At 36.4% G+C, this 16271-nt stretch overlaps 1 protein-coding gene across 3 annotated transcripts in view; it reads right to left on the bottom strand.

The window, feature by feature from the left end:
* Positions 1 to 16271, bottom strand: part of TBC1D32 (TBC1 domain family member 32) — a 198437-nt gene that overhangs the window by 59273 nt on the left and 122893 nt on the right. For all 3 annotated transcript variants that reach the window (XM_004011160.6, XM_015097326.4, XM_060419209.1), the window contains one exon: positions 4916 to 5041. In XM_004011160.6, the coding sequence (XP_004011209.4) occupies positions 4916 to 5041 (126 nt within the window). The remainder of the gene's footprint in view (positions 1 to 4915; positions 5042 to 16271) is intronic.

Here is a 16271-nt window from a genome sequence, read left to right as displayed (position 1 = left end):
AACACCATCCAGCTGTGGATGTGACTGGTAATAGAAGTAAAGTCTGATGCTGTAAAGAGCAATATTGCATAGGAACCTCTAATGTTAAGGCATTCCAGGTAAACATGTTAACATTAACATGTTAATGTTAATCTAAGGCACATTTTTGCTCAAATTCTGCCCCCAGTGCTATTCTCCCCACTAAAAGGAACCAGAATCCCTTGAACTACATTTAGGAGCCAGAAACATGAGTCCAGATGACCTCATTGCTGCTATGCCAGGATTCTTTCAGAGAAAAACAGAAAAAAATAAAACAAAATTTAAAGGACAAAGAGGGCATCTTAAACAAAAACTCTTAAAAGTCCAAGTACTAATAATTTAGGCATTTGAAGTATAGAGTTAGCCAAAATGTATTACAGTTACAAAGCATACCAGTTTCCAATATTGTCTATAAGACATATGTTATTTAGTGGCCAACTCAAATTAAATGCATTCTACACTGTATGCGTGTGTGTGCTTCAGTCATCTTTGACTCTTTGCAACCCAATGGACTGCAGCTGGCCAGGCTCCTGTGTCCTGGGATTCTCCGGGCAAGAATACTGGAGTGGGTTGCCATCCTCTCCTCCAGGCAATCTCTCCAACCTAGGGATGGAACTCATCATTCGTATGTTTCCTACAATGGCAGGTGGGTTCTTCACCACTAGCGCCACCTAGGAACCCATATTATCAACACCGGAGAACAAAACCAGGAAGAATATACCTGGAACATACTTAATTACATAATTATTAGGTCACAAAAGACTAGTGGGAAATAAGGATTAGAAGATAATGTGAAAAACAGAAACATTTTTATAGGGAAATTACTCCAGGAAGATATAAGAGTAGGAAAAAAATTAAACAAGCAATTGATGATGGAATCTGATGTTTAGAGTGAACAGAAAACAAGCAGCTAGTATAGTAAACTCAGCAGAAACTAGAAGTCAATCAGGCCTACAGGAACCTTCCTGACAAGAAGAAGAAAAAAAAGGAACTGTGGAATGATTTATATTTTAACAAAGAAAAAGAGGCAGTTAAAAAAAAAAAAAGAAAGAAAGAAAGAAAAGAAAAAGAGGCAGTCCATGAGTACATTTGAAATTTAGCCTAATGGAATCGAGGATCTACCTATGTTCTCTCCTGAAGTTGAATGAAATAAACACATGAAAATGAATGAAATTTATAGAAGTTCAGGGAACATGTAATTAGTTCTATGTTAGGAAAAAGGTCTCAGAATAGCTGGCGGTGGGGTAGAAGGTACATACAGAACAAAAATAAGGTTACGAAAAAGAAAAAATGTGACTTACGTTTTAAAAAATTAACTTCAGCCTATGGGTCTTAGGTCATATAATGTATTGCTTCTCCCAATGACTCATTACAAGAAAGTGCAGGAATATCATGTGATTGTACATCTACATGGTCTCATTTATTCTTATAAGCTGAAAATCTGGAAAGAAAACTCTGGAAACAGCAGGAGCCCAAGCTGAAGAAAGCTGGAATATCTCTCTTCTGATAGCTGTCTAGACGACTTGGGTTTAAATCAGTTTGGAAAGACTACTGAATGTCTGCTCTCTCCTTTCTTATCATTACCTACAAAAGGAGAGTAGCTGCCCATAGCAGGGAGCAGGACAGGGAGTCAACAAGTAGGTTCTCATTAAGTTCTTGTTAAGTGAATTTCCTTTGCCTACCTCCTTTTGGATTCAGAGTATATAATTTATAGAGAATTTAAGACATTCATTTACTCATTATCATAATTATGAAAAATATTAATGGAGGTACATGGTATTTATTGTGCACTGCAGGGTTTTATATAGAGATTTTGGGGAGAAATTGCAGCATAAGTAATGATAATTCAAAAACCTTTGGTTCTTGATAACTGTAGATTGCTTATATTTAAAACCCAAATTGAATCAGATTATAGAGTCAGTCTGTACATGTGCATGAACATAAACAAATAAATAAGCATGCTTGCCTTACAAAAGCATGTATTTGTTTAGTGTTCTTCCCTTGAGCTTACCCCCCAAAATGGTTCAAGTTTTAGCTTAATAAAAGGGAAACTATGCTATGAGATTGGAGATATTAAAAATATTTTTCATCTTCTATCTCACCAGTATTATGCTCACCTGGGCTTATTTCATAAATGCTTTCCTCCCATGTGCAAAACATTAGGTGTTAAAGAGAAAGTGCAGTTTACTACTACAAACTGATCCTGAGCATGGTTTCGGTGTCAGATTGTTTGGTTAACTTCTTGGATCTAAGACTGTACTGAGCTCATTACCTAAAATTTCCAGGCCTTTGTTTCCTTATCCATAAAATGCAGATTATCTTATAAAGTTGCTATGAAGAGTAACTGAATTTTGTGTAACCAAGTAGACCTTGCTGGGCAGAGAGGTTACGATCTATTTTTAAAAGTAGCTCAAAATCTAATGATGGACACAGTATCAGAGTAATGTATAACTGAGACCAAGACTTGTGGGAAGCGCCCCAAGATTCCAAACAGAACACGGCTTTAATGATAATGTTCCGCTCCTTTCTCCTGTTTCAGAGTTGTGAACAGTCTATCCCTGTAACAAAGAAACTCAGAAAACTACACCTTTCAGTTTAGTTGCTCAATCATATCTGACTCCGAAACCCTATGGACTGCAGCACGCCAGGCCTCCCTGTCCATCACCAACTCCCGGAGTCCACCCAAATCCATGCCCATCAAGTCGGTGATGCCATCCAACCATCTCATCCTCTGTCGTTCCCTTCTCCTCCTGCCCTCAATCTTTCCCAGCATCAGGGTCTTTTCAAATGAGTAAGCTCTTCTTATCAGGTGGCCGAAGTATTGGAGTTTCAGCTTCAGCATCAGTCCCTCCAATGAACACCCAGGACTGATCTCCTTTAGGATGGACTGGTTGCATCTCCTTGCAGTCCAAGGGACTCTCAAGAGTCTTCTCCAACACCACAGCTCAAAAGCATCAATTCTTCAGTGCTCAGCTTTCTTCACAGTTAAACTCTCACATCCATACATGACCACAGGAAAAACCATAGTCTTGACTAGATGGATCTTTGTTGACAAAGTAATGTCTCTGCTTTTTAATATGCTGTCTAGGTTGGTCATAACTTTCCTTCCAAGGAGCAAGCGTCTTTTAATTTCATGGCTGCAGTCACCATCTGCAGTGATTTTGGAGCCCCCAAAAATAAAGTTGGTCACCGTTTCCGTTGTTTCTCCATCTATTTGCCGTGAAGTGATGGGAGCAGATGCCATGACCTTAGTTTTCTGAATGTTGAGCTTTAAGCCAACTTTTTCACTCTCTTCTTTCACTTTCATCAAGAGGCTCTTTAGTTCTTCCTCACTTTCTGCCACAAGGGTGGTGTACTCTGCATAAATCGCTAAATAAGCAGGGTGACAATATACGGCCTTGACATACTCCTTTCCCTATTTGGAACCAGTCTGTTGTTCCATGTCCAGTTCGAACTGTTGCTTCCCAACCTGCATATAGGTTTCTCAAGAGGCAGGTCAGGTGGTCTGGTATTCCCATCTCTTTCAGAATTTTCCACAGTTTATTGTGATCCACACAGTCAAAGGCTTTGGCATAGTCAATAAAGCAGAAATAGATGTTCTTCTGGAACTCTCTTGCTTTTTCGATGATCCAGAGGATGTTGGCAATTTGATCTCTGGTTCCTCTGCCTTTTCTAAAACCAGCTTGAACATCTGGAAGTTCACGGTTCACATATTGCTGAAGCCTGGCTTGGAGAATTTTAAGCATTACTTTACTACTGTGTGAGATGAGTGCGATTATTCTCCAAAATTTTAGTGTAAAATGAGCAGTTCAACTCTTTTAGACCCTCCCAAAGACCGTAAAAATGGCTATTATATATACGTATATATGTTTATCTCTGGTTGCATAACAGGAAATACTTAAAATAGGTTTTGCAAATGCCAAAAGGTATAGAACAAAATGAGAAAACAGCAGCTTTAGTTACTGTGTTTAAATAATATACCAAGGTGCTGTTTTTTCATTTTGTTCTGTACCTTTTGGCATCTGCAAAACCTATTTTAAATATTTTCTGTTATGCAACCAGAGATAAACATATATATATATATATATGTTTCTAATAGCCATTTTTAAGGTCTTTGGGAGTGTCTAAAACAGTTGAACTGCTCATTTTACACTAAAATTTTGGAAAAAAATATTTGATTTTCTTGCCCTAAAAATATAATTTCTCCAACAAAATATAAACTAATTTTTATTTCCCATTTTTAATTTTATAGCAACTGATACAAACATAAGAACCATAAAGCATGACTGATAAATAGAACAATTATTTTTAAATTACAGCTCTCAAGAAATCTAGCTTATATTGACATTAAAACTTATTTCTTGGAGTATCTTTTTCAAGATAATGTTAATTAAAACAAGATGTGTTTACGAAACCGAGCACACATATAAATATCTGAGTATAAAACAATTTGCTTACTGGTCGAGAAAACATAGCTGTCCCACCTTCCTCCCCACCCCCTCCCCCCACACCGCCCAACAAATTTCCTTAGGAGTCACTAAATTTATTTGGCTGGATGTGGTAGAGTTTCAGAGTATGTCAAAACATTCAATAAAGTTCCAAAACAGTATAGTATAGTCAGGTGAAAGCTGGTGAAATCAAGCAAACGATTACCTAGGCAAGGTAGATTTAGCTTAATAAGACCTCTGAGACAGTATCAAAAAAAAAAAAAAAATCTGCAGTTTCTCAAATTTTAATTTCTGCTCTCTAGGATCACAAATTTCCCAGAAGGCAATGAACTTCTGGAATTAATGTTATGTATTCTAGATATGCCAGTATTAATCTTCAGGAAACCACAGTTTCTGTTAATAAACTTTTCAAGCCAAAAAACCCCCACAAAAATTAAAAAAATACTCACCACTTCCACTGATTATATCAGGTTTGGCCTTCATTATTTTGCAGAATTGTCTTCGGCAGTTTTCTATCCATGCAGTTTGTTTATCAGACATTTTGAAGCGCAATAAAAGTTTGCCAAGATCATTGTCTAATAAGAAAGATGTCTTGTTATATTATTTTATCAAAACATGCTAGATACACTGAAAAACAAGTATTAATGTTAATAATGTAAACAGTTATAAGTTCCAGAAAAAGTATTTTATATGGGTTTCAAAAGGAAACAGACATTTTTCTGTCATTATATCTTACACCATCAAACTGCTATCACCATATTAATCAAAAACTCATAAAATGGACTGATTTATAACCATTACTCTTTCTTACACAAATATTATTCATTACTGAGTATTTGATTTAATATACAGTGAGGACCTTAAGATTTCACTACAGAGACTGATGTAAACATTATACTAATTCTTCATCTACATTCAGGTCCAGTTTTATTCATTTCTTTAAAGCAAAAAGAAAGCATAAATGTAGAAAATCTTTAGTCAGTTATTTATTTCCTCTTTTTGGTAAAAGAAAAGAAAAACTAGGCTGAAAATGAATCATGCTAAAAAAGCATGCATGCACGGGCTCAGCCCAACTCTTTGCAACCCTTCAGACTGCAGCCCACCAGGCTCCTCTGTCCATGGGATTCTCCAAGCAAGAATACTGGAACAAGTTGCCATTGCCTCCTCCAGGGGATCTTCCTGACCCGGGGATGGAACCCATGTCTCCTATGTCTCTTGCACTGGCAGGTGAGTTCTTTTACCACTGAGTTACCTGGTTAAGTCCCGGTAAAAGAGCACCTATTGCTAAAATATAATTTTTCTTCTTTCTTAGCAATTTTATGAATACGGTAATATTAACTTTATCTTTTCCTTTTATTCTCATGAGATTTTTCCATCTTCCATTTTAATTGTATTCCCATCAGATTTTGCATTAGAAAACATCTATAAATATATTGAAGATTTAGGTGTCATTTAGAAAGGATATACAAGTACATATACATATAAGCATATATACTATTTACTCACACATATATGTATGAGTAAAGGGGAGGAGGAAAAAAAAGTTTCTTTGTAGAAGAGCAGAGGGTGGGGGGATAGACAGTCACATGAACTCATACACTTTACCACTTTCCTTGAAGGAGATTTTGAGGAAAGAGGAACAAGACATTTCCACATATGAAGTCAAAGGCCTGATTGCTTCTGCCCAAAGACATGGTTTGGAACAAAATGAATTCCACCAAGAAAATATCAGTAGTCAACTTAATACTAAAGAGGATTTCAACCAACTCCTGGTCCTTTGAAATGAATACAATTATAATAAAGAAGTAAGTCCTTATTCTTAGGAATTAAAAAAAAATTAAACTTTTTACCATACTATACTATTTTATTTTTCCACCTAATTTTTGGAAAAATACATTCAATAAACATGTATGGAATTCCTATGTGGCTATAACACTCCAGACAGACAAGGTCACTGGCTCTCATGAAACTTATATGTGTGCGTAATTGTGCATAAACAGACAGGAATACAACTGAGTATAATCAAGATATATTAATACATATCATTCCAATGCTCTAAGCTGGTTTTATTTAGCCTAAAAAAGCAGCTACATATCCTCACTTAATCCTCATGGTTATCATATACAAAATTATATGACTGATTGTACAAATCATAATTTATGTAACTATTTCCACATTTGACAATTAGGTCACCAGAAAAGCCTTCTCATATCAAAACTACAGAAATATTCTTTTGTACTAACATAAATATACAAGGGGCTTCCCAGGTGGCACTGGTGGCAAACCCACCTGCAAATGCAGGAGACATAAAGAGACGTGGGTTTGATCCCTTGGTTGGGAAGACCTCCTGGAGAAGGAAATGGCAACCCACTCCAGTGTTCTTGCCTGGAGAATCCCATGGACAGAGGAGCTTGGTGGGCTACAGCACACGGGGTTGCAAAGAGCCGGACATGACTGAAGTAATTTAGCATGCATGCACATGAGTATACAAATGTATCAAATATATGCACACTCATAAATATACATATAAATCAGAAAGAACTGTTCTGTTGGAAGACTGCAGAATTCTGATACTTAGTAGTAATCTAACATATTCTCTTTAAATATCAAGAGCAAAATGATCCTATAATATTCCATAAATGGCCTCAATCAGAGGCAATAGCTAGAGAAAAATGAAACTGATTTAGTCAAAGAAGAAAATTATTATTTCTAATAAAAACTCAAAACCTTTAAACAAGAAATATCATAGCTGGTAATTTTGTTGGAAATTATATTATTAACAGCAGAGTATTAACGTTAAATGCTTGATATTAATGTTAAATAACTTGATATGTTAGGTAAAAGACAACTGAACAGCATTAAATGGAATTTTTATAGTTTCCATTTAGAATATCTACATCATTTATTCCCTAAGAACAAACTATCTAGAACCTACTAAGAATCACTAATTATTTGTACCTCTTAATCCCCTTTACCTATTTAGCCCCACTCCATAAGTATAAAGTAAGATACAAGGATATAATTATAGCACAGAGAATGCAGTCAAGATCTTATATAAAAAACTTTATATGTCTCCAGGGGATCTTCCCGACCCAGGGATTGAACCTGGGTCTCAAGCATTGTAGACAGACGCTTTACCGTCTGAGCCACCAGGGAAGTCCTATGTGGAGTATAATCTATGAAAATATTGAAGTACTATGTTGTACACCTGAAACTGATATAATACTGTAAGAGTCAGTTATACTTCTATAAAAAATCACTAGTGGTACATGACTGAAAAGACAAAAGCAGTTTGTTTTTCATCTTTGTTTCCTTCTGTGTCAATTCTTTCTATCCATATGTGACCCTGTCTTTTATAACCACCACCATCCCTTAAGGCAAAAATGCCCATAAAGTTCTTCTGTAAATTACTTGCTATTTAAAAATCCTGTTATCTTCTCTTCTTCCCTCCTGCTCACACCCTCTTTTTGCTCTCCTGTCTCTTTCCTTTCACATTTGCGATTCTATTTTGCTCTTGCATCTCCTTCCAAGGAAAAGAGCACAGCCACTAGACTGTAAACAGTCCTGAAGCAGTAAATGTGGTATGCATCTGAATCTACCAACTGGGAGAAAGGCTAAAAGTCCCAATTTAGTGCCTGGAAATTTGATTTGAGGCAATTAACAAATGCTGAGCTGGAGACAGAGTGCCTAGAAGACTCCTAGAGAGATAACTTTATATCCTCATAACCTCTGGTTATGGTTTCCCCCAGCTCTCAGTGGGAATGTGAGCTCTTCAATGTACATGTATCACAGCTAATAATATTTAGTGATTTGATATGTTTACTGAAAATTTGATTCTGTAATGTCAACAAGCTTGAGGAAAACAATTCCTTTATTCTCCCCCTCCAAATCTGGAACCAAATGAGAAGTAGACAGGAGGAGATAAATAGAGTTCAAAATATCAGTGCTAGTACCATAACAGTTAAATTAAGCACCTTAACTTGGATCTCCTGCCACATGGACTTAACAAATCTCTCCCCTGCAGTGAAAAAATATATTCAATCATAGACAATGATGAGACAACCAAAGGTCTCTCCTGATTGCTCTTGTTAGGAAAGCTATGAGTATAATGCTAACTGAAAAAAAAAAATTGATTTAAACAAAAATTAACGAAAAGATAGGCTAACTTGGAAATACAGCCTTTAAGTAGTCTAATCCAAGATTTTTCACTCCTTCTCCAAGGTTCACCTAACAAACAATTTTCCTTACTAACTTAATGCATAATAAGTGAGGAAGTCCAGACAGAGGCCAGTAAATCTACTCTAGCAAAAGCCCTTGGGCATGGAGAATGAGGCAAGGAGAAATGGAATTACAGGAATGGTATCATAGGAACACAACAATTCTAAATCAGTGATTTGGGGAGTAGAACAAACCTGGATGATACATAAAATTTAATGTTTACCAAAATTTCTTTATCATCACATAAAAAATTTAAAAACCTTAGTTTTGCTTCTGGTCATGATGGAGAAACTGGAAATATACTTGCCTTCCTGCCATAAATAACTCAAGAAATGGTTAAAATATATCAAAACACTGTTTTCAGACACTGGTCAACAATAGGCAGCATAGGACTGTCATGTCTGAGAAAAGGAAAACTAACAAGGTACCTTTACAACTGGGCTTTGTTTTTTTCTAGAATTACTTTCAACATCATTATGTAGGAAGTGGGGCACTGAGTTAAAGAGACAAAAGTCAAACTGCAGAGAGACTGAGGAGACTAAAATTTGTGGAAGAGGAAGAACAAAGAACTCCAGAAATCTGTGCAAGATTTTGTCAAGGTGGTTGCAAAGAATTGGCTGTGCAGATGAAGAGTGAAGCTCCACAAGACTGGGCAGAGAACATGAACAATTCTCAGAGTATAAAGTGAGGAGATATCCAAGTTACAGAAAGACTATGAAGAGTCCTCCTCATAGTTCCAAAGACACGGGGCTTCCCAGGTGTTGCACTGGTAAAGAATCTGTTTGCCAATGCAGGAGATGTGGGTTCAATCCTTGGGCTGGGAAGATCCCCCAGAGTAGGAAATGGCAACCCACTCCAGTATTCTTCCCTGGAGAATTCCATGAGCAGAAAAGCCTGGTGGGCTACAGTCCATGGGGTCACACATAGTCAGATACGACTGAGTGACTAAGCACACACACACACAAAGGCAACTTTACACTCACCCTAATAAAAAAAATGAAAGCCCCGAATGAACAAACCGATTTCACAAGTAACTTGACTGCAAGGCCCAAAATGTCCATTACTCTTTAAAGAAAACAAAATCTAGCACTTAACTATGTAAAATTAATAATGCTGAATATTCAACTAAAAATTACTAACCAGTAGTTGAATCAATTAATATAAAGACACAGAAAGGACCTTGGTGATACAATTACCAGGTAAAATTTTAATGCAGTTGTTTTTAAGAATTTTAAGAAAATATAAACAAAAAGTGATATTAAATCAAACTGTAGTTAATCTATACTGGAATCCTCCTGAGTAAAATGGTACACACAAATGGTACATATAACAAATTAGATGAATCTTGAACTCATTATGCTTAAAGAAATCAAGCACAAATAAAGTATCTTATGTGAGTCTATCTATATGAAGTGCTAGAATGCAAAAGCAAATCTACAGCTATAGTTCTCAAATGGACTAAGTTTTGCTCGCTATATTTCACTAATGTCTACAGACATTCCTGGCTGGGAGGGGTGGGTGCAAATAGAGACTTCTATGGGTACCTAGTGAACAGAGATCATGAAAGCTGCTAAAAAAAAAAAAAATCGTACAATGCCCAGGACAGTTCTCTTTGGCAATAAGCACTTTTTACCCAACCCACTTACTACTTGCTACTACTGAGGAAAATAGGAAACATCAAGTTTCATGTTTATAAAATTCAATTACAACTGATAATAGTTCATATCTAAATCCTGAAATTCTTTGTTATGGTAACTACTATAATCTTTTCATACTTGATGATATTGTATAATTGGTTTTTCAAAAGATTACTATATAGAAGGAGAGATTATACTTATTATCACAGATAATGTAAAAATAAAGAACCTCCATTTCAAGGACAAGAAAAATGTAAGCTCAATATAAAGGCAAAGAAAATCTATGCAAAAAACTTTTAATACTTCTTTCTGAATGCCCATTTTATACAGAATATCATAAACAGCTGCTATAAAAGAAACAAAAGAAATGGAAGATTTAATAAATTAACTTGCAACAGATTTCTAGGCTTAATTTGGAAAGTCACCCATCTATTAGACTGAATCTTATTCGTGAAACATTTGCTTCCAATTTGTGTTTCTGCTTTTCTTCTTCCATGTAGGTTAATACAGTTATGCCACTTTATTCTTAATATTTACAGTATTTAAGCAAAGACTCTGGAGTAGTCTCCAAGAAGTAACTGAAAAGATGCTTTAATTCTCTATATTAGTTCTCCCTACATTTCTAAATGGGAGAGTATCTATATTATAACAGTCTTTATTTGGTTTGAACTGTGAGTTCTTAAACATATGATATCTATATTTAATACAGATTATACTTTATGTTAGAATTATCATATCACTTTTCATTTTAATATGTGATAATTAAGCATGTACTATAGGAGGTATCAGTGAAGAGTTTTAAAAAAATGAGCAATTAGTTCTTCCTTATCACCTGCACCTAAACTAGCAGGTGATTTATTTCTGCAAGCTGCCATTGATGCTTGTTTCAAACATGCAAGAAGTACATGAAGAGTTTTACCATTCAAAAGCACGCACTTATTCTGATTTTTAAACTAAGTATCTCAACAACTACAGTTCAAGATTTATGACATTGGAAAGGAACCATAATCATATTTTCTTATTCTCTCAGTTAACAGAATGATGCCAAACAAAAGCCATTTACCTTTTATCTGCAGAAAATAAATTTTAATTCCAAGGGAAGAAACAATACAGAAAGAAAAAAAATGAGAAAGTGCCTAACTTGACACAAAACCCTAGAAAAATATTTGATTAAAAAGGAGAATTCATCACCAAAAATATTTATAGACTAACTATATGGGCAAGACATAATACAAAGGCTTTCAAAATCAGAACAAACAATACCTGTCATCACGCTGTATTATATTTTATGTAGTACATATTATTTTTCAAAGCACTTTTTTTTTCTCATGGGATTCTATCTTTGGTTGATTAGAGGAAGAGCAGTAATCCTAAATCTTACATAATTTATCAGACTAGGAATAAAAGCAATCCAACCTACTCATTTGTTAATTTGGCAATTTTCATTCTTTTATTAAAATGTAGTTGCTATTATAAGTCATCCCATTCTCCTTTTTCTCTTAGGCTCATTTTTACCTCAGAACATTCATAAGTTTACTTGCATCAGGAGTTACTAATATGTTTGAGGTTTTCAATGAATAGCCATTTGAATTTCTAAGACAAAATAAAAGCAATCACTGTCAGCGGCCTGGCCATCAATGATCTTGTGAATCAATGCTGTGCATCTGCTGGCACTGCTAGGGATAAGAGAAACATAAAGGCAATGACAAAACAACATACTTTCTACTTTGAAGATATCAGCCCCAACAAAGTAAATGTATTTCTGAGTGATTTCTTGATAAAGATGGAAATTCTACAGTAATAAGGTAGACAGGATATAGGCATGAATTAGATTGCTGTTTTTTATAATTCAGCCTGAATAAACTTTACAAAATAAAAAATAAAGTGAATGGAAGATGCTAGAAATGGAAGTAAGAAGAGCTTATTTCTCATTTTATTATGTTATGTCTTACCAGTGACCAGAGTGTGCTGGCCAACTCAAGGCATTTTTATTTCTCAGTATGGAAGTACTGAATTTCCCTTCCTCCTAAAAGAAAGAAGTCCCCATCCTGAACACACCAAAATGGAACACTGAGGAGCACACTCACTGATTAGTGATGCAATTAATAACTCCTGGGAAACCTGTTTTAGCTTCAGCTCAGTTCAGTTGCTCAGTTGTGTCTGACTCTTTGTGATCCCATGAATCACAGCACGCCAGGCCTCCCTGTCCATCACCAACTCCCGGAGTTCACTCAAACTCATGTGCATCGAGTCGGTGATGCCATCCAGCCATCTCATCCTTTGTCGTTCCCTTCTCTTCCTGCCCTCAATCCCTCCCAGAATCAGAGTCTTTTCCATTGAGTCAACTCTTTGCATGAGGTGACCAAAGTACTGGAGTTTCAGCCTCAGCATCAGTCCTTCCAAAGAACACCCAAGACTGGTCTACTTTAGGATGGACTGGTTGGATCTCCTTGCAGTCCAAGGGACTCTCAAGAGTCTTCTCCAACACCACAGTTCAAAAGCATCAATTCTTCAGTGCTCAGCTTTCTTCACAGTCCAACTCTCACATCCATACATGACCACTGGAAAAACCATAGCCTTGACTAGATGGACCTTTGTTGACAAAGTAATGTCTCTGCTTTTGAATATACTATCTAGGTTGGTGTAACTTTCCTTCCAAGGAGTAAGGGTCTTTTAATTTCATGGCTGCAATCACCATTTCCAGTGATTTTGGAGCCCCCCAAAATAAAGTCTGACACTGGTTCCACTGTTTCCCCATCTATTTGCCATGAAGTGATGGGACCAGATGCCATGATCTTTGTTTTCTGAATGTTGAGCTTTAAGCCAACTTTTTCACTCTCCTCTTTCACTTTCATCAAGAGGCTTTTTAGTTCCTCTTCACTTTCTGCCATAAGGGTGGTGTCATCTGCATATCTGAGGTGATTGATATTTCTCCCGGCAATCTTGATTCCAGCTTGTGCTTCTTCCAGTCCAGCGTTTCTCATGATGTACTCTGCATAGAAGTTAAATAAGCAGGGTGACAATATACAGCCTTGACATACTCCTTTCCCTATTTGGAACCAGTCTGTTGTTCCATGTCCAGTTCTAACTGTTGCTTCCTGGCCTGCATACACATTTCTCAAGAGGCAGGTCAGGTGGTCTGGTCTTCCCATCTCTTTCAGAATTTTCCACAGTTGATTGTGATCCGCACAGTCAAAGGCTTTGGCATAGTCAATAAAGCAGAAATAGATGTTTTTCTAGAATTCTCTTGCTTTTTCGATGATCCAATGGATGATGGCAATTTGATTTCTGGTTCTTCTGCCTTTTCTAAAACCAGCTTGAACATCTTGAAGTTCACGGTTCATGTATTGCTGAAGCCTAGCTTGAAGAATTTTGAGCATTATTTTACTAGCATGTGAGATGAGTGCAATTGTGCGCTTGTTTGAGCATTCTCTGGCATTGCCTTTCTATGGGATTGGAATGAAAACTGACCTTTTCCTTGGGTGTCTCAGTCTTTCTGTTTCATATAGGAAAGGAATTATGAGTTAATCTCTAGCAGTTCACTGACATGCTAACTGGCATTTGGTTTTAACCACTGCGCAACTCTTTCTCCAACTCTCCTTCCCTCTTTCTTATCTTCTATACAGGAACGATAAGTTACTGTACTAACACATTTCTTCCTACTTTTCTCAACTCTCAGATAACAGAGAGATGATATTTTGGAAGAAAAATTTTCATGTTAGTTGATTTATGATTATTGACATATGTGACATATATACATAAATAATACTTATCAGTTTTTCTAAAGGCTTTTACATTTTAATATGGTGACCTTAAAAATGTGTACAAAGAAAAGTAACTAAATCAAATGGTGCCTCAAGATTCTTATTTACAGATGAAAATAAATTGTCTAATAGCTAACACTGATGCCAAGGAACTAACAAGAGGCAATTTAACAGATGAGGAAATGCTAACTGTAGCAAGGAGGATAAATCTAAAAGTTGAGAGAGAAATTAGGTGAATGTCAGCATGTGCACACAACTAAAGTGATTTTTTTCCACAACAATGAAATGATATCTCAGAATACTGCACTGCAAATGACTAAAACAACACCTATCAGAATCAGTGAATCATTACCTGCAAATTGAAAAAGCAAAATGTCAAGTATATGAACTCTTGCTTTTAAAACAGTTATTACTAGCTTAAACAGCTTAAATGCATAATTACTAGCTTAAATGCATAATTTATGTTCAACTTATTGAACAGTGTTTATCGAGGAACATTACTTTCAATTTAGTTTTGTATCTGCTAAAAATATGTCTGGCTCCATTATTCTCACAGAGGTTACAGGGACATCATCAGTATACTCCTTTAGGTACCATGGAAATTTGGATATGCTTCTGATTTCCTCTCCCATTTTCTGCTATTCTTCTATAAGTATAGGGTCAGTGAAATATCTGCAATATCAGAATGACATAGGTATGATTCATATTTGACTGAAAATGTATCTATGTAAAATCCCTTCCTGTGGTACCTCTTGGGCTATCCACTGACTGGCTAGATCATTCTGTCCTGCTTATCAGAATCACATTAATGTCAGGACCACCATTAGTAGTAAGTATTAAGTATTGCTGTAAAATTGAGAAAAATATCTTATTCAAACACTTGGGTTCTAGGCACTAACAGAAAGGTAACTAGAAGTTGCTGCCCGGTATGGTAGGAAAATATGAAATAAAATAAAGAGACCTGAAATTGTATTAAACTAAAATAGGACATGTGACAGAAATTGGGCCTTGTAGATTATAGGGAAGTCATTAGAGGGTTTCAGTTAGAGGAGTAAAAATAATTCAACCACATTTCAAGAGCATTACTCTTGCTGCTGCATTAACAAACTGAACAGGTTACTAAAACAGTACAGTGAGAGAAGAGAGTGAGTAGTGGATGAGAGAAAAGTGGTTTTGTTTGAGGTATGGAGAATCAAGAGCATTTGCAACAGAAACGGCTCAGCCAGTAAAGAGTCTGCCTGCAATGTGGGAGACATGAGTTTGATCCTGGGTCAGGAAGATCCCCTGCAGAAGGAAATGACAACCCATTCCAGTATTCTTGGAAATATCCCATGGATATTTTGGAAATTCCCATTGATGGAGGATTTTGGATATTCCCATGGATGGAAATATCCCATGGATATTCTGGAAAATCCCATGGATAGAGGATCCTGGAGGGCTACATTCCCTGAGGTTGCAAAGAGTCAGACACGACTGAGCAATTTCACTCACTCACAGATGCAGGTTATGAAGAGAAAAAGAGTCAATAAAAAGTCTTCAACTTTACTGCCTAAAGAAATGGAAGCACAAAGTTGTCATTTCTTCCCTGGTGGCTCAGAGGGTAAAGCGTCTGCCTGCAGTGCGGAAGACCCAGATTTGATCCCTAGGTTGGGAAGATCCCCTGGAGAAGGAAATGGCAACCCACTCCAGTACTCTTGCCTGGAAAATCCCATGGACAGAGGAGCCTGGTAGGCTACAGTCCATGGGGTCGCAAGGAGTTGGACACAACTGAGCGACTTCACTTACTTACTTACTTACTTACTTACCAAAGGAACAGACTTTGAAAGAGTATCAGAAGTTTATCTCAGAGTCGTTAAATTTGATATATTTACTAACCACCCTAGCAAAGGTATCAAGTAAACAGATATGAGTACAGAGTCAACTAGAGACACAGGTTAAAGATATAAATTTGTGTATACTGGACAGTATTTTAGTCATAATACTAGATGAAATCCCCAAAAGAATACACTCACTCACAAAACAAGACAACTGAGAACTGAGGGATACTCCAAAGTTTAGAGTTTGGACAGACCTGAAAGATCTGACAAAGATGAAGAATTTGCCAGAAATTCAAGGGGGTAGGGGGAATAATCAGATAACGTACTTTCTGAAAGCCAAATAAGAAAATGTTTCAAAGAGCAGAGGCA

The sequence above is a fragment of the Ovis aries genome, chromosome 8, assembly GCF_016772045.2.
Source record: "Ovis aries strain OAR_USU_Benz2616 breed Rambouillet chromosome 8, ARS-UI_Ramb_v3.0, whole genome shotgun sequence".
In the NCBI taxonomy this organism is placed as follows: Eukaryota; Metazoa; Chordata; class Mammalia; order Artiodactyla; family Bovidae; genus Ovis; species Ovis aries.
The sequence above is the reverse complement of the archived record's forward strand: the minus strand, read 5'-3'. Positions and strand labels throughout refer to the sequence as shown.